Source organism: Chenopodium album, chromosome 20 (assembly GCF_948465745.1).
Source record: "Chenopodium album chromosome 20, dcCheAlbu1.1, whole genome shotgun sequence".
NCBI classification, from domain to species: domain Eukaryota; kingdom Viridiplantae; phylum Streptophyta; class Magnoliopsida; order Caryophyllales; family Amaranthaceae; genus Chenopodium; species Chenopodium album.
In genome coordinates, this window is record NC_137853.1 from 22,530,805 (window position 1) to 22,558,431 (window position 27,627).

General features: G+C 40.2%; 3 protein-coding genes across 3 annotated transcripts; 2 read left to right on the top strand and 1 right to left on the bottom strand.

Annotated features, from left to right (window-relative positions):
* Nucleotides 1–8,439: 8,439 nt before the first annotated feature.
* On the bottom strand, nucleotides 8,440–11,140 carry LOC145597696 (protein OCTOPUS-like). Its single transcript, XM_081653928.1, has one exon. The coding sequence runs from the start codon at nucleotides 10,867–10,869 to the stop codon at nucleotides 8,716–8,718; it is 2,154 nt and encodes a 717-aa protein (XP_081510054.1). The 5' UTR covers nucleotides 10,870–11,140; the 3' UTR covers nucleotides 8,440–8,715.
* Nucleotides 11,141–13,160: 2,020 nt separating this feature from the next.
* On the top strand, nucleotides 13,161–13,971 carry LOC145596899 (uncharacterized). Its single transcript, XM_081653089.1, has 2 exons — nucleotides 13,161–13,689; nucleotides 13,856–13,971. Exons 1-2 carry the CDS (start codon nucleotides 13,161–13,163, stop codon nucleotides 13,969–13,971), a joined length of 645 nt encoding a protein of 214 aa, XP_081509215.1.
* A 1,528-nt stretch (nucleotides 13,972–15,499) lies between these two features.
* LOC145596900 (uncharacterized) lies at nucleotides 15,500–16,461 on the top strand. Its single transcript, XM_081653090.1, has 2 exons — nucleotides 15,500–15,811; nucleotides 15,928–16,461. The coding sequence occupies exons 1-2, from the start codon at nucleotides 15,500–15,502 to the stop codon at nucleotides 16,459–16,461; spliced, it is 846 nt and encodes a 281-aa protein (XP_081509216.1).
* Nucleotides 16,462–27,627: the final 11,166 nt, after the last annotated feature.

Below are 27,627 nucleotides of genomic sequence, written 5' to 3' on the forward strand. Positions count from 1 at the left end.
GGTGAGTGCGCACCCTGGGGGCTGGGCGATAGTTCAGCGGGAGCTATCCTATACAGTACCTTTAGGAGAAAAAGTTGCAGAAGCAACAGAATACAACAACAATGGCGATCACAAGCACTCGAATAAGGCAAAGTTTAAAATTGCAACCAAAAAAGGCAAATGGAAAACAAATCAGTGAAGTGTAGGAGCAAAAACAAGGAAAATGAAGCAAAATAAAGGCGAGAGAGACAAGAACTTACCTCCACGATCGAAGAACACAAGCGTTTGAAAGGGAGAAATGAAGAGCGAAAATTTTTAAATGATAAAAATGTAGAAGGGAAGATGAAAAATTGGAAAAGTAAAAGAAGTGAATTTAAAAAGGAGACACTGAATTTAATACGGAGTAAAAGGACGGTTGGGCACAAAGTAAAACCAAACCGCCATGTCACTTCAGTAAAATCAAAACTGACGACCTAGATCATCGACACGTGTCCCACTCACGCAATCACTGTTCCCGCCAAAAAAAAAAAAAAAAAAAAAAAAAAAAAAAAAAAAGAGCACTTTAACAAGAGTGATCGAAAATCCTCTCAACAAGCTCGTCATTTCTCAAACTTCAGCGGGAGTGATCGAAATTCCTCCCCGCAAGCTCATCATTTCTCAGACTTCAGCGGGAGTGATCGAAATTCCTCTCCGTGAGCTTGTCATTCCTCAAAGTTGGAGCCATCGTCAACATACAAATTATACGACAACACAACCAACAAAAACAGAACCTGACCTCCCAAGTCTCTAGGCCGCATCAACACCCTAGAGACTTGAGGGGCTAGGAGACTGTGCAGATTAATTTAGCCGGACGACCCGTTGAGCCATGGCCGATAAGGCTACACGCTCAGAACAGCTGGCATGAAAAGAACCTCACGCCATCTCTTGAGGGGCTAGTTTTAGGGAATAGCTCCTGCTGAGCTATTCCTTCCAGCTGGGCTCAGTTAAGAAGAATGTACCTGCAGGCAAAGAGTCGGCATGAGTGACCTCATACCACCTCTTGAGGGGCTAGTTGTATAGGATAGCTCCCGCTGAACTATCGCCCAGCCCCCAGGGTGCGCACTCACTGCCGAGAAGGCAATTAAAGGAGGGCTCATCAGCCCGGTGGAGTCAGCCCGCAGGGCTGACCAGACTGAACTCTCCACGAAGGAGATGGTACGCTTATAAGTAGAGGGTAAAGTACAACGGAAAAGAGGTTAGATACTCAAGTTATTAAACTTTCTACATCTTTCTAAGTACACTTTCTCTCTCTAAATACTCTTTAACTTAAGCTTCGGAGGCAGGCTGACCCGTGTGCTGCATTGTGTAGGTAGTTGACGGGACCCAGCTCACCCAGTAGAACCCTTGGATCCATACCTGGAACACTTTTATTTTGGCGCCAAAATTTAAAATTTATTTTGGCTCCAAACTCAAATAAGCAAAGGAATAATTAAGAAAGTATTTCTCAAATTTCGGGGTATTACAACACCATTCCTTTCATTGATAATTTCATCAACATATTTGTAAGCCAGGGCCCAAATGCCATTATCCATCCCAGATGCCAGATCCGACTAAGCATTTTTAAGGGTAGCCTCAAAGTCAAAGGCCTTCTTCTTTTCAGTCTCAAGCTCAATCGTCAACTGTCTGATGTTCTCCGCCTGTTTCAGTTCAAATGCTCTAGTCTCAAGTTCATTTATTGTGCATTGATACTGAGCAACGTTTGATGAGTCTCTGGCCTCCTTAGTGGCCCATTTTACCTCAGTTTATTTCCTCCCCCATGGACTTCTCAAACCCTTCATTCTCAGCAACGCCTGAGAATGCAAATGGCATGTTAGGAACACATGCGGCAAAAACCTTGACAATATTTAAATAAAGGCAATGTACCTCTAACAGAAGGGCAGTGATCAATTCAATTTTTAACGTCTCAATGCCAGGAATGACATCTTTCTCCTTCTTGGGGACCGCCCCAAGCATAATTTAGCTTATTTTTGCACATCCGGCCATCGGAGGGAATTTGCATCATAACCAAGATTGGGTGAGAAACCAGCACAGGCGGCATCCATATGCAGACGGTTTCCTGATGAGCCTTTAGAAGTCTGTTGTGAGTAATATTTTATTCGCATAGGCCAAGGAACCTCAAACGGCGACCGTGAGGGGCTATTCATACCTTGCTCAATTATCTACAAGCTACCAGCACATGCAGCCGCTGTGGAGCTCTTAGCCGCCTTGGACTTCTCGTCCGGCTTGGATTTCGACTCAAACCCAAGATTGCCTAAATCGAAGCCTAGCCAAAAGTCCTGTACGCTGATACTCTTCCCCCCGATGTTGCGTCGGGTCTTTCCGACAGGCGGCATGGAAGCCGTTTGAGAAAAGGAAACCTTCAGAGATTTGGATGGGGTGTCAGCGGCCTCATCTGGTTTACGCTTGAAAAGCTAAAAGGATCGAGGAGCGTCCTACGAAGCAAAAACCTTAATGAGTATACATCCAGAATTATAACTATGTAAGGGTAATAACTAAGGCAAAAGGTCAAACGGGGTATACCTGTCCTTTCTTCTCCAACTCCCGCTTTTGTTTCTCCGCCTAGTCCTTGCGAATCTGGCCAGCAAAACTTCTGGGGGTCTTCTCATCAGAAACCATCTCTCTACCTTATTCTGACCAAAAAGAATAAAAAAAAGAGTGTAAGTACAAATCCAAATAAATGAAAACGACACGAACAATACAAACGGTGAAAATAATGTCGTTTGTATGAAGAACCTACGTCTAGTAATTGCAGTATTAAGTCCACAGGCGGACAAAAAAGCCTCACCTCTCAACCATAAGTGCCGGGAAATCCAATTTTTGGGCACAGAGATCAGTTCCCCGGTCAAGAGAGGCATGGTAGTAGCCCAAAAAAGTCTAACTCAATGATGTTCTCATTGTCCTCATCCGGGATTCGGGGGAGGACATACTTCCTGCTAAAAAGCTCTAGCTTCCTATTGTACCGCCTGTATTCACGATTCTGCCTTTCCTTGGAAGAAGACACAAGATAAAAACGCTCCTTCCAATAATCCCACTTAGACGGTTTGTCTAAGACCATTTGGTATTGGGGATACGTGGTGAGAGAATACCACGCCCTCCACCCGCCTGGGCTCCCACTCAAATAGTGCATGTGTGTAAAAGCTTTCCAACCGGGATAGAGTCCTTGCCACTCACAAGCGGCTATGTAACCAAGTATGTTGACCCAAGAATTTGGGGTCATCTGCCAAACACCCAAGCCGTACCCTCGGAGGATGGCTTTGACAGCATCATGCAAGGGGAAGCGGAGACCGGCTAAGAACGCCGCCTCGTAACAGCCAAAGTACAGGTTGCCGTTTCTTTGTTCGTCTTCCCAAGCAATGGTGCCATCTATAGGCGGCACCCAGATGTTGTACCAGTCACCTAAGGGGTGGGTGAGTTTGAAGTTGTCCAAGCCTGACTCCATTGAAGGTATGTTTTTGGCTAACACATGGATCTCAGCCGGGTTATTCTTATCCAACCAACTTTTTCGCTCTTTCTCCTCAATATCCTCAAGCGGGGGAAGATCATCATCATCACTATCACTACTATCCTTAGAGCTAGACCCTGAGGTAGTATTTCTCTCGTCTCTCTCCTGGGAGACTTCTTCCTCATCTGATCCAGAAACAGACACGGCGTCTTCCCCATCTCCATTCCTAGAGTTAACTTCATTAGACCCAGCATTAGAGGCGGCTTCCTCACCGTCTCCCCCCTCTTCCTCATATAATCTCCCATCACTTGGGTCCTAGGGGTCCAGACGAAGAGAACTCCTCCCTATCACCTGGCATATCAACCCCTTCAGCCGGGGTCATTTCATCAGATTGTACCTCCAACGTACCGTCTCTTCTCTGCCGTCTAGTGCCAGTTTGTTTGGTTCTGGCCATTGTGTCCTGCACAGATCGACACAAGACGGTCAGATTCGGGGATGTACAAAATTTCTCCATGAACCCAGAGCCGCCACCCCTAGTCCTAGACTCAGCCGTACTAGGGGACCAGCTGACTACTGATCTAGGTTGTGCCGTGTGTGTTGGTGATGAGTCCATTTATTGAATGAAAAGTATGCAAACGGAAAAACAATAATGAGTAGAAGTAGGCGGTACCTTTAAATTTGACATTGAAAGGGGTCAGGCGTTGACCAGCTGCAGTTGGACTGAAAGTAACTTTACTTGTATAAACACACAAGCAATTGCAAACCGGTTGGGCAGGCGAAAGAGGGAAGGATTGTTTGTTTGACACAAACGGAAGTCAGAACTACTCTCTCAAGGTTCTTTGGATTTTCTCTCTCTAGAAAGTTTTTGGAAAGGTCTAAAAGTGAGAAGGGTAAATCCCTATTTGTAGAAGGGTAAATTCAGGGGCATCCACATCATTTCCCCAAAACTCTGAATAGTAAAAACTCACAGTCAAAGAGCATCCAATGGCAGAGTGACATGTGTCACAAATGCCATGTGGCACGCCACGTCACATATGTGAAGAGCAAATGTTTAGGGTATTTTTCACTTATGCCACGTTGGCCAATCAGGGGGCGACACGTGTCCTCCAAGAGTAAGTTTAAAATGGACCAATCTTGGACTGACATGTGGCAGTCCAAGAAAATGGGAGAAAAGGCGGCCTTCAAGGGCCCAAATCTCGAGAAAGTCGCATTGCGGCGCAGCCCACCTAAATTACGTCAGTAGGATCGAACCTAATTAAGAGCAAATATTCCATTGACCCAATAAATAGGGAGATTCCCCCTTTCTTGGGGCACGTTCCAATCATTATTACAACCCCACTTTCTCTTACTACAAAGAACACCTCATCTCGGAATCCGAGAAGATCTCACCTAAATTTCCGCACCTTTTTACTCTCTTTCGAGTACTAACTTGATCGTCGGAGGCGGAACTCTAACCAACCTTTTTACTCTCTTTCGAGTACTCTCTTTCAAGTACAACTCGCGTCGGACCAGTCTTGGAGCTGTAACTCTCCCGAGGGACAAAAACACCCAAAACACAATATAAAAAAGGAAATTTTTTTGGGTATAATCCCACCTTTGGGGCGTCCGCGAAACATAATACCACCTTTGGGATATTTTTTAATAATTCCACCTTATCCAATCTGCTTCTTATGGTTCGAACCGATCATGTAACTTGTTATAACAAGTTACAAAATACGTGTTGGCCCGTGATTGGTAAAAAAAATAATAAATTATAAAGTTCAATTTTTTGAGGAAAAAAAATTAATTGAATAATTAAAAGATCCACCCACCAGATAAAACCCTTCCCGCCACTCGTTCCCGCCGGCATTGCTATCAAAGTCCATGCCCCACATCGCCGATCACCCAGACTCCCTCCGCCAATGCTGATTCCCCCCTCCCCAGAACCACCAACCCCCCTTCCAGCGTCACGAAGAGTCGAAAACCCTTTAAAACCAACCATCCCAAACCCTCGAAAACCCTTTCTCCGCCCCGATCGCGGCTCCCCTCCTCTTCCCCCATTTCGATTCCGACAGCTCTCCCTTTTCCCCGTCCCTATCCCGGCCTCCCTCCCCTCTCCCTGATTTGATAGTTGCTCCGATCTTTATTGCGGCCTCCCTCCCCTTTCCTCGATCTTATGGTTGCAACCCTAGACAGCCACGGTTGATCGCGGAATTGCAACCATGGTTGATTGCTGGATTGCGAGATCCGATCCGATGGGTTTCTCCGACCTGTAATGCGGTGGGGGGCCGGTGGAAGGGGTAGTTGGCTTATTTCTTTTTTTTTTTTTTCAATTTTTTTATTTAAAATTTCAGACAAAATTGTATGGTGACACGTGTACTTTTTTACCCAACAAAAAGTTACCATTTTAATAGGTAACCAGTCACTTGGGACCATTAGGAGTGGATAAGGTATAAAGGTGGGATTATTAAAAAATATCTCAAAGGTGAGATTATTTTTTGCGGATGCCTCAAAGGTGGGATTATTCCCGGCAACTTTTCCTATATATAAAGACATTTCCAAATAGGTTATTACAATACATTCCTTAAAAAAAAAAAAAAAAAGTCTGATTCTTACAAGATTTGGACCCATAACCTTAAATTTAAAGGTGTATGTAACCTATTATTCACTAAGCTATTACCACACTATGATAAAAAATTAAATATTGATAAGTTTATTAATCATGGATATAATGCATAAAACTCAGGGCATCGCCCTGACTAAAAACTAAAAACTACAGTAGTTGAAAGACACGATAAATATAATAAATAATAAAAATATAACCAAATAAATTTATTTGTAATAACTATAGTACTTCGAACGAGTATAATTTATCTTTTAGAGCAGTGAGTGAAGTCTAGTTCTAGATGCCCATCGGTTAACGAGCCCTCTTTATTAGAGTTGGCTCTTTAGTCTTTATCTCTTTTCTTCTTTTTCTTTTTTGCTCTTTATTTCTTTTTATCCAGCCCATGAAAGAGCATGTTTTTGAGTTGTTTCTTCCTACTTTTTGACTTTTAAGGCAAAATTTTCTGGTTGATCACTAAGCCTTTCTTTTTTCATTTTATTATTTTTTTTTTTACCATAAAGAAAAAAAGGAGAATGAAATGATCTCAAAATATATTCATTCAGCTTAAGACAATCAAGTATTTTGATTTCCCAATAGGCTAAAGCAGCACTCATTTAGGATTTAATCATTGCCGTTTTGCTTAGTTTGATCCCATTTTTCCCACGGGATTTGGGCAATCAAGCGCTTTCCGTGTGAACATTATTCATCTATCCCCATTTAATTTTTGGGGTCAAAAGTTGCATACAAACTACTAATCCTATTACATTTTTTATTGAATTATTTTACCACTAATACATCCCAATTGATTCATACTAACCAAAAGGGGTATTAGGAAGAACACAAACTTTTAAATAAAACGGATGTTCAGTAATAGGCGCAAAACTTACACTAAAATGCACAAAAGTTACTCTGACATATATAAGAGTTATTTATACTTGTTTGAAAAATTTGACAAAAGTGATACTAAATTTGACAAAAGTGACACTAAATTTGACAAAAGTGAACTCGATGTACAGTAAATTACTGAAAACCGGGTGTATTTAAAAGTGATTATGGATAAAATGAACTAGAAATTAATATGTTTATTGAATTAAATGGTTTAGATACAATTAAAATTATTCCACCAGGCATTTAACCGATAATCGCATTTTATAATTTCATTACTTATGGTTAGATATGATTATTGTACATTGACTCCGCTTAGATTTAGCCATCTTATTATTTCTTGTTAGATATAACTGTTGTACATTGAATCCGCCTAGATTTAGTTATCACGTTAATAATGAATTAAACACCAATGTTTCCAACTGTATATATAATAAGTTATTGTGGGCTGACTGCCTAGATTTAGTTATCTCAATTTTCTTTAGCAAACTCATGATTTCATTTTATAAGATAAAACATACATGTGTAAATTGATATTTAAAATAAATAATTGCAAATTGTTTTTGCTTAGATTTAGTTGTCACATTCATAGTTATTCCGTGATAAGAAAGGAGTACTGATTTTCAATAATAAGACTAACAGAAACGACCAAAAATACATTCCCTCATGCTCATCATTTAGGAACCGCATAAGTGGTACTGGCCCCTGTATGACTATGTGGTAAGATCTTTGTACCAATATTTTTCTACAGACTGTTTTGCAGACACGGGTGTATTAGCACTGCCTCTACCAAAACTTCCATCCAAAACCCATACTTTAGAGTTTGATCAGAATCAATAAACATAATATACTTCATTATATCATATTAGACACAGACTAACAACACTTTTGACTCCCAACATATTTGTATGAAATTGAAATTATTATCGCAAAATATAGATTTCAACGAGATCTATAAAGCTTTAATTACCAAACAAACTAATGCATTACAAGATCAATTAATCAGTATCAAAATAGAGACGAAATACTTGATTTACCAATTACGATATAAACATTTGACATTCATCAAAAATGCAGCTAACTCTAACATAAAGAATGAGTATGTGTACACGTCACAAGGTCAGCATGAGCTACATATAGGAATAGGCCAAGGTAACAAAGAATCTGAAAAAAACTAAGATTCCGGCAAAGCTTCAAAACAAGCATTTGAATCCACAGATAACTGAAATTATGGAATATGGGAGCAGTGGTTAGCTTCTGACAAGATCAGATTCAATTGATTTTACAGTAATTATGTATAGAATATAACTCAGGCAGACATTGTTTTGAGTAATTAATTGAGAAATCGAAGAACTTTTGATGACATAATATCGGAGTGTATAATAACAGTGTCACATAAGGACAGTGCAATCTGCCATGAACATCAGAGAATCTACCATAATTAATGGAATGAGCAGAAATTTCATCAAATAAGGTGGACAGAATTAAGCTTCTTCTGACGGATGCTTATTATAAGATTAATGATTCAGGAAGGAGCTTTTCAGTTATCAACCCTGCTACTATGATTAATCAGGGAAATTAAACTACATTACTAAAGGAAAGAAAACAATGTACAAGTTTTACTCATTGATCAGAGAATGCTGAATGTAAAACTTTAATGCAAGGGTACCTTTTATAGTATCAACCACAAAGGAAACAGAGGTTTGGATCCAACGCTTGTACACAAATTCAAAATATTTAGACATTAATCAAAAGGAACATCAGATGAAACTGGAGAGATTCAGTTTTAATAGAATCGCAACACACTCCTTGCGAAGGAATGTGAGTAAGCGGGCTTTGGTTTCCCTGAGCTGCCCCTTCTGCTGCCTCTCATCGGTGTCAAATAGAAGCGTAACATCCCGTTATCAGTATGACTTGGAGAGTACCTTGCACTCCGATTCCTTTCTAATACAAACTCATCCTTTTTCTTTTTGTTGTGACTGTTGGAATCAATTATACCACCCTTCTTAATGCTTCCAATAGATGCTGCACCCCCTATGTTATACGAGTTCCTCCAACTGACACTGCTATTACTGCGAAACACATTTCTACTAAAACCAGCCCTTGGATCACCATGCCAAGACTCCGAGTATGATCGTTCCACCCCATTTGGTATTGACCTACTGTATCTATCATCATCCTCACCTTTGTTATTGCCTCGTCGATAAATCAAACCCCAAATGTTCCACGCCCTCCATCTACTAGACTTCTTTGATCCCTTTCTGTCGCAGGTGCTACCTATCACAGAGGCATTATCCCTAAATCCCATATCAAAGCTCTCAGAATAATCATCTCTAAGCGAATTAGAATTAGAATTCAACAAATCTAAGCCCCTAAAATCCCTATCACCACCAAAACCAGCAACAACTTTGGTTCCATTTAAATAGTCTGCACAAGGAGGGGAGATCTTGTTAGTGCAGTCATTCTTCATCTCGTCCATTTCAGCAACAACAGAAGCAGCCGTCTTCCTAATAGAGCTAGACCTATCAAGACTCTTCCTCCTCCGTGAGGATGAATCAGAGTAATAATCCTTTGTCTGAGAAGCTCCACCAGGGAAAGAGTCATCACCATTAATCGAAACAGAACTCCTCCTCGGTTCCTCTACCGGAATCTGAGTATCTTTCCTCAACACCGTTACCGGAGCATCCTCCACCACTGAAACCATAGGTGGTATCATCCTCGGAAAAGTCCTACCAGTCAAATAACCATCCCAAGAAGCCCTAGGTTCATCAAACGAGCACCTGAGATCATCAAATGAAACTCTTCCAGCATCAACGGAAAATCTCCCAGCAGTCGCGGCATCAACAGAAAACCTCCCAGCATCAAGAGAAAACCTAGGATCAGTATCACAAGATCTCCTCCCAAACCCATAATCCGCAATTTCAGACTGAGTATCTCTGTAATTCCTCCCAGCATTATCCTTTTTACCACTCACTTGTACAGTATGAGACCCACTCATATGCCTTTTAATCTTCTGATTATTGTTCTTCCTTGTCCAAGACCTCAATTTCTTGCTAAAAACCGAGGCCGCAGACCAAAAACTACCGGCAATTTCCTTGAAATCTTTGCTACCCACTTTCTTATTTTGTGAATCTAGATCGATATGGTCTTTCATTGGCTTCAATTCCACAGTCTGCCCTTGACAATTTCCACCCACCACCTGCTCACCCGATGAGTAATCCCTCAAATTATTATCCACACTATTATTATTATTATTATTATTATTATTATTATTATTATTATTATTATTATAATCATCATTACATTCAACAATTTCCTCCTCTATAACCTGGATTTCATCCCCATTATCAATGCTTTCATGGAATTCCTCCTCTTCTTCCGCTTCTCCTTCCCCTTCTTCCTCGGCTACCACGTGATCTCCAACCTTCGCCTTCAATTCAATCACCGCGGATGAAGTCGAAGGCTCATTAATAACAGGATTATGCCCTTGCCCTTGTGTACCGCGCTTCCCATTCCCGTTGCCATCATCCTGCGAGAAGAGAGAGAAAAGCGTACTCCTACCTCGAACATCGCACGACTTACGCTGCGGCTCGAAAGCACCGGACAATCCGAGAAACCCTCCCTCGTTCTTTCCCCCGGAAAAAGACTTAGTCCGTCGCAGCTCCGGTAAAAAAGAACTCGAACTCGGCCTACCTCGTAATGCGGACCCACTATCGTTGCTAGGTTTAAACAGTGATTTGAGTGCAGAAGAAGCGGATTTACGGCCAGTAGAGGGGGTTGCTGCGGATGATTTGTCTAACACCGCTAAACGCTCGCAAAGACAAGAGGGGCAGAACCCAGTGAACTGCTCATCGGGATGACGGTCGCAACTGGTGGACTTCAGGTGGGGCTGCGGTGGTTGTGGCGGCGGCGGTAATTGCTGAGCTGTTACGGGATTCATGCCCGAATAAAATTCCCCTTCTCTCCCCTTTGTGATTCCACTATTGCATTTTTCAGAGAAAATCAAAGAGAAAAAGAGATGGTAGAGAAAGTAGAAGGTGGTGATATTGAGGTGGAGTGTTCCAACGGACAGTGAGAAGAGAAAAGCAAAAAAAAATAAAAAAGAAGGAGCAAAGCAACGGGAAGACGATGTAATTTAAATATTTTTATTTATTTCTCTACTCACACCTGGGGAGAATGATTTTGAGTCCCGTCAAAAGAAATAAAAAAAAAAAGATTTTTATTTTTATTTTTTTGTTGGGAGGGTGAGATAGACAAATAGACAGACTTTATTTCCGTCAGCCTCGCAATTTGTCTGTATCGTTTTGCTTTTGGTTAAGGGTGTGCTTTAATTCTTTTACGGGAGTACGCGTAATCGATTTAAGCATACTCTCTGATTACTCTCTTTCTCACTTGAAAATTGAAAAGGATGGATTCACTCTTTTGTTGCTCGTCATGTCCCTGTAACGGAACGAATCGTTTAGTGTGTTAATGTTTATTATACATTTATACTTATATTTGCTTTTTTATGGTTTTTGATCCCCACGATGTGTGCGGTCCCCTAAATCAATCTGGGAATGAAATAGGTTCAAGACTGTTTGGTTTATATTCCACATTTCCTCCATTTCTTTCTTTTTTTTTTTCTTTTTTTTTTTTTCAATAATCAATCAATATACCTATACTAAAGGCAAAACCAGAGATGACACTTGTCATGTTCTGATTAAAAATTTTCCCGCCACTTTTTTCTTTCCTTTTTTTTTTTTTTTTTTTGGTACAAAATCTTCATTTATATCAATTTACATTAATAAGCAAAACTAAAAAACTCCCTCGAAAGAAAGGGTTTGCTACCTTGAGAGAAATGTCGTTCTACCATTGTTGTGGTTGATCTCCGGTCACTATGGCTGAAGATCTAGCGATACAATGCTCTAATCTGACACTTGATGAAGAGGAAAAGGATATCGTGGATGTAGGGGGCGTTACCTCTAGTGATCAAGAGGCTAGGGTTTCGCTGCTGTTGGTAGGGAGATTATTATCTGATCGTGGTGTTAATCTTGAAGCTTTCAAAACGACTATGACAAGGTCTTGGGGTGTGGCTGGGCGAATTGCTATTCGATCGATTTGGGCTAATAAGTTTGCTTTCCAATTGTTCCATTGGAAGGACAAGGAGAAGATCATGAATGGACGTCCTTGGTGTTTCGAACAGAATCTTCTTATTCTCAATGAAATCAAGGGGGATGAACAACCAAACGATGTTGCACTGGTACACTCCCCGTTTTGGGTTCGCCTTGAGGATTTGCCTTTTAACTGTCGAACTGATGACCATGTTAGGGCTGTTGTGAAGAATCTTGGAGAGGTACTTGAAGTAGAGGAAGATACTCTGAATATCGACAATGCGAGACGTGTGAAAGTGTGCCTTGATGTTCGTAAACCCTTACGTCGATTTCAGAACATCATGAACAAAGAAGGTAACATCGCTAAAATAAAATTAAAGTATGAACGATTACCTTTTTTCTGCTTTATGTGTGGAATTATGGGTCATAGTGAGAAGGATTGCCTAAATGTGTCGGAAGATGCTCATGATAGAGGTATGGGTTGGGGAACTTGGCTGAAAGCATCTCCAAGAAAGGGGTGGATGAACAATTTGGAGGAAGTTAGTAGAATGACTTGCTCTAAAAAACTGAATTTTGTTACTAAAGTTGCCACTGATTATACTGCTAAAGAATCTATGCACAAACCGCATGTATCTGATGCTCTTGTTATAAAGGAGGGGAATGTGAAGTGTGCTAATGTGAGTGAGGTGTCATGTGTGGAAGTGAGGGATACTGCACAAAGTGAGAGGGGTGTGAATGTTAATGAAAATATTGTTGACAAAAGGGATAGGCAGCAAGGTGATGTGGGGACGGGGAGTGTGAAACCTGCTGGGGACCCACCTCAAATTTCCCTTTCTTTTCCTGTTTTGTCTCCTACACTAGACAGTAAGGGAGGGTTAGGTGAGAAGAGTATCGGGTCTGGGGGGAGCCACAAAAAAACCTTTAAAAAGATCCCGAGAGCTCCAACTTTTGATGAACATATGGTGAATGCTGATGGTGTGAGGGGTCTGACTGGTGTCAAAAGGAGTGTGAGGGAGGATGTGGATGAGATGGAGTTGGAGGTGTCGACAGGGAATAAGGTGAAGGAGTGTGAAATGGCTTGTGTTGATGATGTTCCATGTAAAGTAGCGGAGGTTGGTGTTCCCCAACCCCGCAAACGACAATGAAAACATTAAGTTGGAATTGCAATGGGCTTGGCAACCCATTGCGAGTTAAAGCCATCCAAGATCGATGTTGGAGGGATAGGCCGGAGTTGGTGTTTGTGATGGAGACAAAGATAGATGAACAACGCTTGGAATTGATTCGCAATAGATGTGGTTTCTCAAATGGTATGTGTTTGAGTAGTGATGGGAGATCGGGTGGTCTTGGCCTATGGTGGAGAGACTTAAATGTGAAGATTGGCGCCTTTTCGACCTACCATATTGAAGCAGAAATTTGTAGTGTAAATGGGGACCCGTTGTGGAAGATTGTGGGGGTGTATGGCTGGCCAGAAGCGGCTAATAAACACCTTACTTGGAGCTTGATGAGAAGGATAAGGTCGAGTACTACAATCCCTCTTTTAATGTGTGGTGATTTTAATGAAATTTTAAGCATGAATGAGAAGGATGGTGGTGCGATTAGAGGGGAGCGCCAAATTGATGCTTTCCGGGATGCTATAGGAGATTGCCTATGTAGAGATTTGGGATTTAAAGGCAATATTTATACATGGCAAAGGGGTACCTCGATCGATACTCTTGTTAGGGAAAGACTTGATAGGTTCATTGCGGATTCTTCGTGGTGTACTATGTTCCCTTTTGTGGAGGTTCTTCATCTACCAATTTGTTACTCTGATCATGCACCTATTTTGTTGAAATTTAGTGACAAGTTGGAAGAGGAGAGGCAAAGCCGAATTTTCAGGTTCGAGGCTTTATGGTTATCTAGTCAATATACCTATACTAAAGGCAAAACCAGAGATGACACTTGTCATGTTCTGATTAAAAATTTTCCCGCCACTTTTTTCTTTCCCTTTTTTTTTTTTTTGGTACAAAATCTTCATTTATATCAATTTACATTAATAAGCAAAACTAAAAAACTCCCTCGAAAGAAAGGGTTTGCTACCTTGAGAGAAAGGTCGTTCTACCATTGTTGTGGTTGATCTCCGGTCACTATGGCTGAAGATCTAGCAATACAATGCTCTAATCTGACACTTGATGAAGAGGAAAAGGATATCGTGGATGTAGGGGGCGTTACCTCTACTGATCAAGAGGCTAGGGTTTCGCTGCTGTTGGTAGGGAGATTATTATCTGATCGTGGTGTTAATCTTGAAGCTTTCAAAACGACTATGACAAGGTCTTGGGGTGTGGCTGGGCGAATTGCTATTCGATCGGTTTGGGCTAATAAGTTTGCTTTCCAATTGTTCCATTGGAAGGACAAGGAGAAGATCATGAATGGACGTCCTTGGTGTTTCGAACAGAATCTTCTTATTCTCAATGAAATCAAGGGGGATGAACAACCAAACGATGTTGCACTGGTACACTCCCCGTTTTGGGTTCGCCTTGAGGATTTGCCTTTTAACTGTCGAACTGATGACCATGTTAGGGCTGTTGTGAAGAATCTTGGAGAGGTACTTGAAGTAGAGGAAGATACTCTGAATATCGACAATGCGAGACGTGTGAAAGTGTGCCTTGATGTTCGTAAACCCTTACGTCGATTTCAGAACATCATGAACAAAGAAGGTAACATCGCTAAAATAAAATTAAAGTATGAACGATTACCTTTTTTCTGCTTTATGTGTGGAATTATGGGTCATAGTGAGAAGGATTGCCTAAATGTGTCGGAAGATGCTCATGATAGAGGTATGGGTTGGGGAACTTGGCTGAAAGCATCTCCAAGAAAGGGGTGGATGAACAATTTGGAGGAAGTTAGTAGAATGACTTGCTCTAAAAAACTGAATTTTGTTACTAAAGTTGCCACTGATTATACTGCTAAAGAATCTATGCACAAACCGCATGTATCTGATGCTCTTGTTATAAAGGAGGGGAATGTGAAGTGTGCTAATGTGAGTGAGGTGTCATGTGTGGAAGTGAGGGATACTGCACAAAGTGAGAGGGGTGTGAATGTTAATGAAAATATTGTTTACAAAAGGGATAGGCAGCAAGGTGATGTGGGGACGGGGAGTGTGAAACCTGCTGGGGACCCACCTCAAATTTCCCTTTCTTTTCCTGTTTTGTCTCCTACACTAGACAGTAAGGGAGGGTTAGGTGAGAAGAGTATCGGGTCTGGGGGGAGCCACAAAAAAACCTTTAAAAAGATCCCGAGAGCTCCAACTTTTGATGAACATATGGTGAATGCTGATGGTGTGAGGGGTCTGACTGGTGTCAAAAGGAGTGTGAGGGAGGATGTGGATGAGATGGAGTTGGAGGTGTCGACAGGGAATAAGGTGAAGGAGTGTGAAATGGCTTGTGTTGATGATGTTCCATGTAAAGTAGCGGAGGTTGGTGTTCCCCAACCCCGCAAACGACAATGAAAACATTAAGTTGGAATTGCAATGGGCTTGGCAACCCATTGCGAGTTAAAGCCATCCAAGATCGATGTTGGAGGGATAGGCCGGAGTTGGTGTTTGTGATGGAGACAAAGATAGATGAACAACGCTTGGAATTGATTCGCAATAGATGTGGTTTCTCAAATGGTATGTGTTTGAGTAGTGATGGGAGATCGGGTGGTCTTGGCCTATGGTGGAGAGACTTAAATGTGAAGATTGGCGCCTTTTCGACCTACCATATTGAAGCAGAAATTTGTAGTGTAAATGGGGACCCGTTGTGGAAGATTGTGGGGGTGTATGGCTGGCCAGAAGCGGCTAATAAACACCTTACTTGGAGCTTGATGAGAAGGATAAGGTCGAGTACTACAATCCCTCTTTTAATGTGTGGTGATTTTAATGAAATTTTAAGCATGATGAGAAGGATGGTGGTGCGATTAGAGGGGAGCGCCAAATTGATGCTTTCCGGGATGCTATAGGAGATTGCCTATGTAGAGATTTGGGATTTAAAGGCAATATTTATACATGGCAAAGGGGTACCTCGATCGATACTCTTGTTAGGGAAAGACTTGATAGGTTCATTGCGGATTCTTCGTGGTGTACTATGTTCCCTTTTGTGGAGGTTCTTCATCTACCAATTTGTTACTCTGATCATGCACCTATTTTGTTGAAATTTAGTGACAAGTTGGAAGAGGAGAGGCAAAGCCGAATTTTCAGGTTCGAGGCTTTATGGTTATCTAGTTATGCGTGTGGTAGGGTGGTCAAAGAAGCATGGGAAGAAGGAGGCACTGATCCCATACATGTCCGAATAAATAATGTTGCTGGGAAGCTGTCAACGTGGGCTAGCAAGGAGTTTGGGGCTCTGAAAAAACGGATTGAGAAGGCTGAAAAAAGGCTTATTGTGTTGCAAGGTGGCAAGTTTGATGTTGAGAAATTGGCGCAATGAATTGATATAGCGGAGTTAGAAGATTGGAGGAGTCTTATTGGCATGCTCGTTCTAGAGCCAATGAGATTCGTGACGGTGACAAAAATACTAGCTATTTTCACCACAAAGCTAGTCAAAGAAGGGCTCGAAACAGAATTGTGGGACTCAATGATAGCTCCGGTGTTTGGCAGACTTCAAAAGAAGGGATAAACCAGATTATGGCAACATACTTTGATGACTTATTCCGCACGTGTGCTCCCTCTAATTTTGATGAAGCGCTGGCCGGAATTAATCACCTTGTTACTGATGACATGAATGACACCCTAGACTGTGAGCCTACTGCGGAGGAAATTAAAGAGGCGTTATTCTAAATGGATCCTAATAAAGCTCCAGGCCCTGATGGTATGCATGCTCTCTTTTTTCAGAAATTTTGGGATGTTATTGGAGGGGATGTAATCCGGTTGGTGCAGGGTTGGTGGAGGGGAAATTTGGCCTTGAATGATGTTAATTCCACTTGTATTGTGCTTATTCCCAAATGCAATGACCCGAAGAGTATAACGGAGTTTCGTCCTATTAGTTTGTGCAATGTGCTTTATAAGATAATTTCAAAGACTCTTGCAAACAAACTAAAACCTCTCCTAGAGTCGATAACTTCTATACAGCAGAGTGCTTTTGTCCCGAAGAGGTTAATTACTGATAATGCCCTTGTTGCTTTTGAGATCTTTCATGCTATGAAGAGAGGTGGGGAAGGTAGGGATGGTACGGCGGCTCTTAAGTTGGATATGAGTAAGGCCTACGATAGAGTTGAGTGGTGTTTTTTGGAGAGGGTGATGCTTAAATTTAGCTTCAAGATTGCTTGGGTTAAGCGCATAATGCAATGTCTTACAAGTGTCTCGTTCTCCTTCAAATATAATGGCATGATCAAGGGATCACTTGTTCCGTCCCGGGGTCTAAGACAAGGGGATCCAATTTCTCCATATCTTTTTCTTATCTGTGCTGAGGCTTTTTCCACTCTTATATCTAAGGCTGTGTTAGATAAACAGGTAAGTGGGGTTCGAATCTGTAGAGGGGCTCCCAAAATATCTCATCTCTTTTTTGCCGATGACAGTATTATTTTTGCTAAAGCAAATTTGCAAGAATGCTCTAAAATTGCTAATATAATCAGTACATATGAAAGGGCATCGGGTCAGAAAGTCAATCTAAGCAAGACGGAAGTTGCTTTTAGCAAAGGTGTGCAAAGCGAGCAAAGGAACTTGATTGTGGAAACTCTTGGAGTTCGTGAGGTAGTACGTCATGAAAAATATTTGGGATTGCCAACTATAATTAGGAGATAAAAAAAGCTGTTTTTGCATGTTTGAAAGAAAGGATATGGAAAAAATTACAGGGTTGGAAGGAGAAGTTATTATCTCGTCCGGGGAAAGAAGTGATGATCAAAGCAGTTGCCCAAGCTATTCCCACATATATGATGAGCATTTTTAAAATTCCGGATGGCCTTATTGATGAGATCCACTCTCTTCTTGCTAGATTTTGGTGGGGATCGAACGGGGAAGAAAGGAAAATGCATTGGCATAGTTGGGAAAAGTTTTGTCTTCCAAAGTCGATGGGAGGTTTGGGGTTCCGTGATTTAAAGTGTTTCAATCAAGCGCTACTTGCGAAGCAATATTGGAGACTCACTCAAAATGGCAACTCTTTACTTCATGCTGTGTTGAAGGCTCGATACTATAAGAATTCTGATTTTTTAGGAGCCGCAAGAGGGTATGATCCGAGCTATAGTTGGAGAAGCATATGGGGGGCGAAATCTCTCCTCCTTGATGGTTTGAAATGGAGAGTTGGAAATGGGTCTTCAATTCGGGTATGGGACGATTTTTGGGTTAAGGGGGAAGGACAACACTATGTGCCTACGCCTCTTCCAAATCATAATGCTGAGCTTCGTGTTTGTGATTTGATTGATTTTGATGGTGGTTGTTGGGATATTGGTGAGTTGAATGCTCATTTTACTGCTGAAGATAGGAAAGCCATTTTGGATGTGCCTGAAAGGAATGGTGTCCTTCGAACAAGTGTATTATTCTGATAGCGGGTTAAGAATTATTAGAAAGCTAATATATTCAGTAAGGTCAAGTGATAGAAATTCCTGGGTGGAGGCCGCTTCCGATCAGTAATATTAATATAATTAGTATTACAGCTTAATCTTGACTGAACCCTTTGGGTCACACCCAAGCAAATATATGCGAACCAACTCGACGAATTAATTCGGAAGAAATTAATTCGTCGCCTGAGTGTTAAATATTTAGACGTCGGTAATTCGAGCTTAGAGCGTCGAAACCGATCGTCGGAGGTCGAGTCTAAAATGATAAAAGACGAGACGCGCAAAATAATAATAAATCGACCATATTCCCGAAAATACCCCTAGCATCGGAGTGCCCCGAGCATCCGAATGCTAGGGGAAAGACGAGCTAGCACACCGTGCTAGCAGCCCCGGCCAACCGCGGCTAGGCACAGCAGCAGCGCGCCGCACCACGGCAGCAGCCGCAGCCGCACCAAACCGCAGCAGCAGCCGCACCCAGCAGCAGCTGGTGCGGGCCGGGCTCGGGCTTGGCTCGTGGCTTGGCTCAGGCCATAGGGACATAAATAAGGGGAAGCTTGGAATATGGGAGTAAGTGGGAGAGGACATGTGTCACAAAGAGAGTATTGAGTGGGGAGCAAGTATGGTCCCCTACTCTCCATGTGGTCCTCACCAACCCATCTCACATGGTGATGCCACTTGTAGGTTTATTATTAGTTTGCAATTTTAATTTAATTTAGCTTTAAATTAATTTGTGGAGTTTCATGATCCCACATTGATGGGATAGAAATTCCCACTCATACTTTCCTCTATAAATACCAACCTTGGGATTTGGAGTAAAGTGCTTGAGTGGGAGTTAAAAAGAGCATTCCATAATTTTTGGGAAAACTCTTAAACTCACATAACACTCGGGTTTGGGTCGGACCTTGCTAACCCCAAGGTAGTAGACCTTAAAGTTGTGGTCGCCCATTTGTGGGTGGATACCGTCGGAGGCGCGGCGCTTGACGTGCTAGTAGCTTTCAAGTAACAGCCCCGGGTTTTGGGCGAAGCTCGCTTCGAGGGTAAGATTCGTTATCTTTTCTTTGTGAATATTTATTTATGCTTTGTGATTTTAATTATTGCGAGTGGTTCCTCGGGAAGGGGTTGTTTCCGCGGTGAGTCGGACTCACCAAACCCCAACAGCGGTATCGGAGCCCCGCTCGTTTATTTTATAATCATGTTTTTCAAGGTTTATTTTTTGGCTTAATTTTCTGGTTTATGTTGCTAATTAGATTAGTAGCTCGGTTTTATTTATTTAATCCCGTTTTTAATGTCGAATTTGGCCCAGAACCCAGATTTTCGCCAAAGACTAGTGAATTTTGGGTGGAAAACGTGTTCTGGAAAGGTTTTATCCCGTTGGGACTGTGATTTTAGCCAAATTCTTACCAGAAATGCCTTTTTCGAGGGGTTTTTCGTTTTTGACGAAAAATTGTAAGTCTTTTCTAACCTTGAAATTAATGGCATAAATTGTTGATTATATGGTTGATTATTTGCATAATTTTCTGCACTTTTATGTCCCCTTAAAGCATACACTTACTTGGTAGTATTTGATGCTTAAAGGTTCTTTTATTTTCACATAATTGCAAACTAATTGTTTTTTAGTGTGAAAATTTTAATTTTTTTTTTGAGGCTTCCTAAGTGTTAAAGATTCAATCTTTATTTGTGATAAGTGATTGAAACTTTGAAAACCACTAAATTCCATGTTATTTTGAGTTGAACTTTGTTGTTTTAATCATTTTGAGTTGATTAGAAACATAAAGTTTCGATTTTTGTGATAGAAATTTGGTTATCTTCATGTTGGAAGATATAATTTTCAAGGATTCACAAATTTTAGATGTTGGAATTTTCATTTGAACATTAAAGTTCATATTTTTCCAACTTCCCTTTACTTTGTCAAATTCTCAAGTTTAATTTAAATTGATTAAATTGAAAGTGAGAAATTGCCTCAATTTTATTTTGCACCAAGCTAAACCAATTTAATTAAAGATAGCACTTTGAAAATTTTATTAAGTTAGACTTGTTTAAAATTTTATTTTGCTCACTAAATTAGTTCTAAAATTAATTTAGAATTAATTATTTTTGTCTCGCGGAAAAGGGATCAAATCCCAAGGTAGTGGCACGCAAAACGAGGCAATGCACCACCATGGGGAGCCGGGCTGCACAGCAGCCCGCATGTGGCTGCCACGGTGGTTGCGCCGCCTCTATGGTGGGCCACACGCGCGGCAGCAGCCACGCACAGCAGCAGCTCACGCGCGGCTGTGCTGTGGCAGCGGCTCGCGGCCGTGAGCCGTGGGTCGTATGTTCGTGGTCTTGGCATGTGCGTATGCTTGGTGCGGTGAGGTGTCTAGCCGTAGTAGGCTTGATGTTAATTATTTTGCCGTTTATTTATTTTAATTAATTTTGTTTATTTTAATTCAAATTTTGGGAGGCTAGGCCTCGGTTTTTTGAGCGGCATTGGCAAAATTTCATTTTGACAAGTTTGGGTGCTACCGACTTAATTAATTGGATTAATTAAGGAAATGCGGAATTTAGTGGGAGCTTCAATTATTAATGACGTAATTTATATAATCGGTTAAACAACTTTGACTAGTTTTAATTAGGCGTGTTAATCGGATTAACCACCTAGATTAGTTACTAGTGCGCGCGTTGTTTGAATGCATTTTACTTGTTGTTAATTTTGTAAATTGCATGGGCCATTCACAAATAGTGAATGGATGAATGGAATATATATATTCTCTTTCTCACAGGTTTTATGAAATGACAACTAGTGGGACCCGACTAGGATAGAAAATACGGACTACGTGCTGTTATGTATTTTTGTAAATCTAAATACGGTCTACGCACCGTTAAGTATTTTTGTACTTTAATATTTAGATTATTCCTAGTTATAGACACTAGTTTTTTCATAGTTTGGTTAAGTCTTGAAGACGGCGTATCTTGGAAGACAAAGCCTTGAAATGCAAATGAAGACCTTTTGAAGATATGAAGATTTCAAGGGGTCATGCTAGTTGCCAATATGCATTTATTGTTTCACTTTATATTTTATGGTTATATATATGTGTGTGAAATATTCATTAGATGCATGTTTAGGTTTTCTTGATGTTGCGATGATTAGTTAAGTTCACTTAAATCAACCAACATAGAAATCCTAGGTCCCTAAATAATATTGAGTAAATCTTGCCTTTCCAAAACAACACTTACTAACCGGACGATGGTGATGGTAGGCTACGGCAAAGCGAGGTGCCATCACTCCTCTAAGGGGCATAAGGCACACCGGGTGTGCACGTTGGTTTTGGTTTAACTCATCAGTATGAGTGAGGAGTCCTCACATACCGTGGCAAAAGAGACACATCGTCAAAGATGCATTAGATGCGACGATTGTCTAACCAAGAGTGGCTTAGAGCCATTAGCAAGGCAATGCTTACCTAGAAGATTGAGTGTTTAAGACAAGCCAAAGCATGCTTAACCACTCTTTGTTTCTTTGGCTCTTGGAATCGCCTTATTTTCGCCAAATAGGGACAATTTTTATGCGTAAATAAGACGTTTAATAAGATTGAAGTTTGCATGAATGCTATTAAATTTCAAACTTATTATGTTCTTGATAAATGGTCATACTTTGCACTTATATTTATAGTACTCTAAATCAAATCATATTGTTTCCATGATTGGTAAAGGAAATCCTTGAGAATAGTTCTCAAAGACAGGAAAAGCATTTCTAAAATACAATTCTCATAATGACTTTTATAACTAAGTCCGAATGGACGGTTGGACATCATGTATTCAAAATACTAGGTAGTTTTGATAAAACATGAGGTATTGAGTTGCAAACTCAAGATTGTCAATGTTTGACAACCAACGTATCTTTTCGCATCATACATAATTGAGTAGGACTCATTGATGTAGTAATTCGAGTAATAATTAATGGAAAAGATGGAACTTTGTTTTACGGCGCACTAGGTGCTTGATTATGCCTAACAAAGTATAAGAGTCAAGATACTTAAAGAAATGATTCTTAAAGTAAGATTATGAGATATTGTATGATAAGAAATATAGGAAAGAAGGAACGAAGAAAAGGAATTAGATTTCATTTCAACTCATGAGTTCATGTTATTGTAGTTTACTTAGCAATTCGTTATCTTCACAAGTATCGGATACTGCTTGAGTGTTCCACTATGATAGTGACCTCAAACTATTGAAGTTAAGCGTTATCGACTTACAAGCTTAGAATGAAGCAAGAAGAGCTACATCAGTTGTAAGGTCGTATGTTTTGTTTAAAGACCTTTAAGCCAAAGGCTGGAACAAGTAATGGTTATTATGTTCCATAATCAGCAATCGATCCGTTCACACATGGAAAGACTCACATTCAAAGTAATGAGCAATAGTTGCGAGATTTATTTAAATGGGATGGTTATCCAAGCGTTGAGTTAAGAATGCTTGATTATAAACAAACATTTCTCTAACATGATAAACTCACTAAGTTCAAGTCATGGGCTTGATTTGCATTCCAAACATATTTAGAAATGTCACATCGACAAGAACGTACTCAAGGCTCTATTAGATAGGCTCTTGATAGTTGCTCGAATTGGAATCGTTCTAAGACAAGAAAGTCTTACTTGTTGAAACCGACAAAGCAGAGAGCTATTGTTCTCGGTATAGACAATTGACTCCGAAGGCTAAAGAGGATTCAATAACTTCAATGTTTCACAAAGAATTTGAAAGGATATGGCTATATTCATCAAATGTGAACAAAGTTGACTTGAGTAGCTCAAGAGTCCAGTGAAGTACAGAATCGACTTGGCAAGATATCAAAATGTCTAGATTAGATCGAGCGATGTTTGCTTGAGCCAAGCGTGACTATCTCAAAGTTATGAATGGAAATTTTCATAAATAACTCCACAAAGAACATGGTGTGTCTTCACGGAGACCTCGGTGTCATTTGAAAATGACTCGAACGATGATTGTTCACAACCCTTCCTATAAAGTTCTTAAAGATTTGCACAAATGACTAATGTTACACTAAACAAAATGTCGAAGCTAAGAAAGGACGCCATATTTAGTTATGGATAGAAATAACTTCTAAAAGTCTTTTCAAGTATATGTCTAAGGCTTTTAGTCTCAGTGGGAGCTGAATGGCTCAATAAAGACTAAGATAGCTCAAGTAGGAGCTAACTGTTTGTTTCACAACGAACTTTTACCCAAAAACAATATACATGTCTCTTTGTAAGCATTCAAGTGAGACTACGGGTATTACCTCCACATCCTAATTGAGAACAAAAAATTGTTTGTTGCTCTAAGTGGTGTCTTTCTGGAAAGTAACACGTTTCCAAAACGACAAGTGGGAGGAAAATGAACTCGATGACCAACGAGCTTAGCAACAAACTAGAACTGAGAATCTCAGAAGACCTTAAAGGACTTCGTGATAATGCTTGATCAAGAATACTCAAAAGGACTTTACAAGTTCCTTAAAAGAGAATTCATTACTCACAAAACATTAAAGATGTTGGAGTAAGATCAACATAATAAAAGGGCTTTGAAAACGCCTTAAAACTCAGTGTTTGATGCAATTGCCCCGTATAGGTATAGAATTCACCAAAGGCTTGGGTTGAATCCTATAAATTTTCTATTAAGTTAGAAACAAACCTAAGACTTACAAGCAAAGGAATAATGTCTTGTAAGATAGCTACGACAAATCCAAATTCCGAATAATGATTAAAAGCCATGAAAATCCGAAATAGACTCCATGTTTGAAAATCATGTTTGAAACTTGATTAATCTGCATGAAAGGTGAAAGACACATCGATTGCAAATAAGTTTTCAAAGAGAAAACTAAAAAATGTGGAAATGTATATGCATACATAACTAGATTGGTTGTAAAGGATATAATTAATTTCAAGGAGTTGATTTTAATAAAATCCCATTCACCAATCGGAATGCTCAAGTCTTTTCGTGATTGATGTAAAAAAATTGCGCATATGAAATATGGCAAAATAGATACCAAAACCGCCTTCCCAAAATAGAATTTTGGAAGTGACTATGGAATAGTCTAAGGGTTTTGAAAATCTAAATAATGCTAGATTTGAAAGCAAGCACATGGAATCCGTCATGGGATTAAAGGAAACATTGCATGAAGGAATTGGAACGTGTTTTCTCATAAAGTTAATAAAGAGGATTGACTTATGGAGAAACATAGAAATTCTGATGAACAAGAAGTTTAGTGGGAGCAAAAGTAATGGTCCAACAAGATGTTTACGAACTCTACTGTGAAACAACTATCAAATGCTAAATGCTTAGATTTGAAAGTATTTTCGACAATGGACCGAGCTAAAGACGATACTTAGTACATGTTGGGAATTAAGTTCTATGGTATAGACTTAATTAAAATGTTTAAATGAGTAAAGGAAATTACCATGTTAAACATGAAGGACTTTGAAAGGCTTTCGACCCATATGTATGAAGCTAAGTAAATGTTTGAAATAAGTATAAGCTAGGCTAAGTACTAAATCAAACAAGAAACACTCTAGTAAGAGACTTTCAATCATATCATATAGCGAACAATTTGGCAAGACTCAGTGTAACTGTATGAGCTAAAGGTCACATGAATGGAATAAAATTGAGAGTCATTCTAGAATTAAATCCATCATGTAAGGCTATGATATGGAATCGTCAGATGACTTACATGCTTAGAGCATGTGAAGTATGTATATAATACCAATCGACATTAATCTAAGTATTAGATCATTAGATTATAGTCAAGAACATCCAAGGAACTTAGATAAGTAGTTGGATGAGTTCTTGACGCATGGAAACAAATATAATTTGAGTTTTGATGTTGCAAGCACAAACCTTAACAAGGATTAGATCCTTAGCAAGGAAACCATTTATAAGCACGAGGCAAGAAGCGTTGTGGCTTGAGAATGGTAACATGGATGTGCATCCATATATGATGTGCGGGAATCTAAGGAAAATTTCCATGATCACGAGTGATTAGGGTATCCCAAATCGTTGTGAGTCGCTTGGAGTAAAACCCAAGCAAGGCATCATCGAGGAGTCTACTAAAATATATGTTGTGAATATTGATGTTAAATGGAAAGGTTCGTTGTTGAACATTAATGATTGTAGGTTGTCAAGTAGAAGGTCTCAAATCATGAAAATGAGTGGGAGCAATTGCTTGGACAATAAATCCTGAATCACATGTAATCCATTAAGACTCTTAAAATTTTATCATCTTATTATGGAAATGGTGGATAATGAAGATGCTAAGGTTTGCAAAGTAATTATAACTAAACCTATGCAATAAGTGAACGACAACATTCATAATTGCATGAAAGAAATCAAGCATATCAAATATGAGTGTGATTTCTATGAATGTTTTATGAAGAGTACTACTCTTAAAACATTTGGGAAAAACCATTTATCATAAGATGAAACATTGTGAAGTTTCATAGTGGAATAAAATATTTCTAAATATTCCACAAAACTATTTAATTGTGGTTTAGAATTAAATAATGAGTCCATTCGATTTTAATAAATATTTAAAATAGGGTATCAAGTCAATGGCTTGGATAAAGAAACACCTATTAAGTGAACATTGAATATTTTAATCGAAAATTATCCCTAATCAAGGTCGTACTTTGTGGACGAATAATGACCATCAGAGATTAGTGTGTAGTATGATTTGTAGAACCGTTTCTTGTGCTATGAGGATACAAATCATTTGCACAGGTATTGGTTTAGAACCATACTGGATAGACCTATGAGGATACTTTAAGAGATTTAAAAATCGTCATAAGTATTTTCTCATTATTACTATCGGAACTCTTTCCTTTTGACCATGAGTAGTGGGAGATCTCTTGTTTGAGTACTGGTTCGTTTTGGTATCCGCCACACGTCTGCCGTAATTGGGGATTATAAAGACGGATATCGGGCGGGTGAGTCCTCTTAGTAAGAGAAGCTACATTACAAGACTGGAAATGTCCCCCTACTAACAATAGGGAACATGTCTCGTTGTTTACAAGGCCTCTCGAAGAACGAGACTGTTAAAAATGCATGGCCGTGCTCAAATGGATTTTAGAAATCATCTGCTTATTGACAGTCAAACTCGGATTTCGAGAAACACTTCTGGACGTAACAAAGATGACTAGTAATCTTACTCTGTAGTTCATGAAGAGACATAGGATAAGGGCTATACACTAAATGCACACTTGTCCGGAAGGACAAGTGGGAGATTGAAAGGAATGGTGTCCTTCGAACAAGTGTATTATTCTGATAGCGGGTTCAGAATTATTAGAAAGCTAATATATTCAGTAAGGTCAAGTGATCGGAATGCCTGGGTGGAGGCCGCTTCCGATCAGTAATATTAATATAATTAGTATTACAGCTTAATCTTGACTGAACCCTTCCGGTCACACCCAAGCAAATATAGGCGAACCAACTCGACGAATTAATTCGGAAGAAATCAATTTGTCGCCTGAGTGTTAAATATTTAGAAGTCGGTAATTCGAGCTTAGAGCGTCGAAACCGATCGTCGGAGGTCGAGTCTAAAATGATAAAAGACGAGACGCGCAAAATAATAATAAATCGACCATATTCCCGAAAATACCCCTAGCATCGGAGTGCCCCGAGCATCCGAATGCTAGGGGCAAGACGAGCTAGCACACCGTGCTAGCAGCCCCGGCCAACCGCGGCTAGGCACAACAGCAGCCGCGACGCACCACGGCAGCAGCCGCAGCCGCATCAAACCGCAGCAGCAGCTGCTGCAGGCTGGCTGCGGGCCAGGTGCGGGCCGGGCTCGGGCTTGGCTCGTGGCTTGGCTCGGGCTATAGGGCCATAAATAAGGGGAAGCTTGGAATATGGGAGTAAGTGGGAGAGGACATGTGTCACAAGGAGAGTATTGAGTGGGGAGCAAGTATGGTCCTCTATTCTCCATGTGGTCCTCACCAACCCATCTCACATGGTGATGCCACTTGTAGATTTATTATTAATTTGCAATTTTAATTTAGCTTTAAATTAATTTGTGGAATTTCATGATCCCACATTGATGGGATAGAAATTCCCACTCATACTTTCCTCTATAAATACCAACCTTG

Coding starts and splice junctions, on each gene's coding strand:
- LOC145597696 (XM_081653928.1), bottom strand. CDS start 10,869: ATGAATCCCGTAACAGCTCAGCAATTACCGCCGCCGCCACAACCACCG.
- LOC145596899 (XM_081653089.1), top strand. CDS start 13,161: ATGAAAACATTAAGTTGGAATTGCAATGGGCTTGGCAACCCATTGCGA. Junction 13,690..13,855: donor TAGAGATTTGGGATTTAAAG/GCAATATTTATA, acceptor GTTGAAATTTAG/TGACAAGTTGGAAGAGGAGA.
- LOC145596900 (XM_081653090.1), top strand. CDS start 15,500: ATGAAAACATTAAGTTGGAATTGCAATGGGCTTGGCAACCCATTGCGA. Junction 15,812..15,927: donor CGTTGTGGAAGATTGTGGGG/GTGTATGGCTGG, acceptor TGAAATTTTAAG/CATGATGAGAAGGATGGTGG.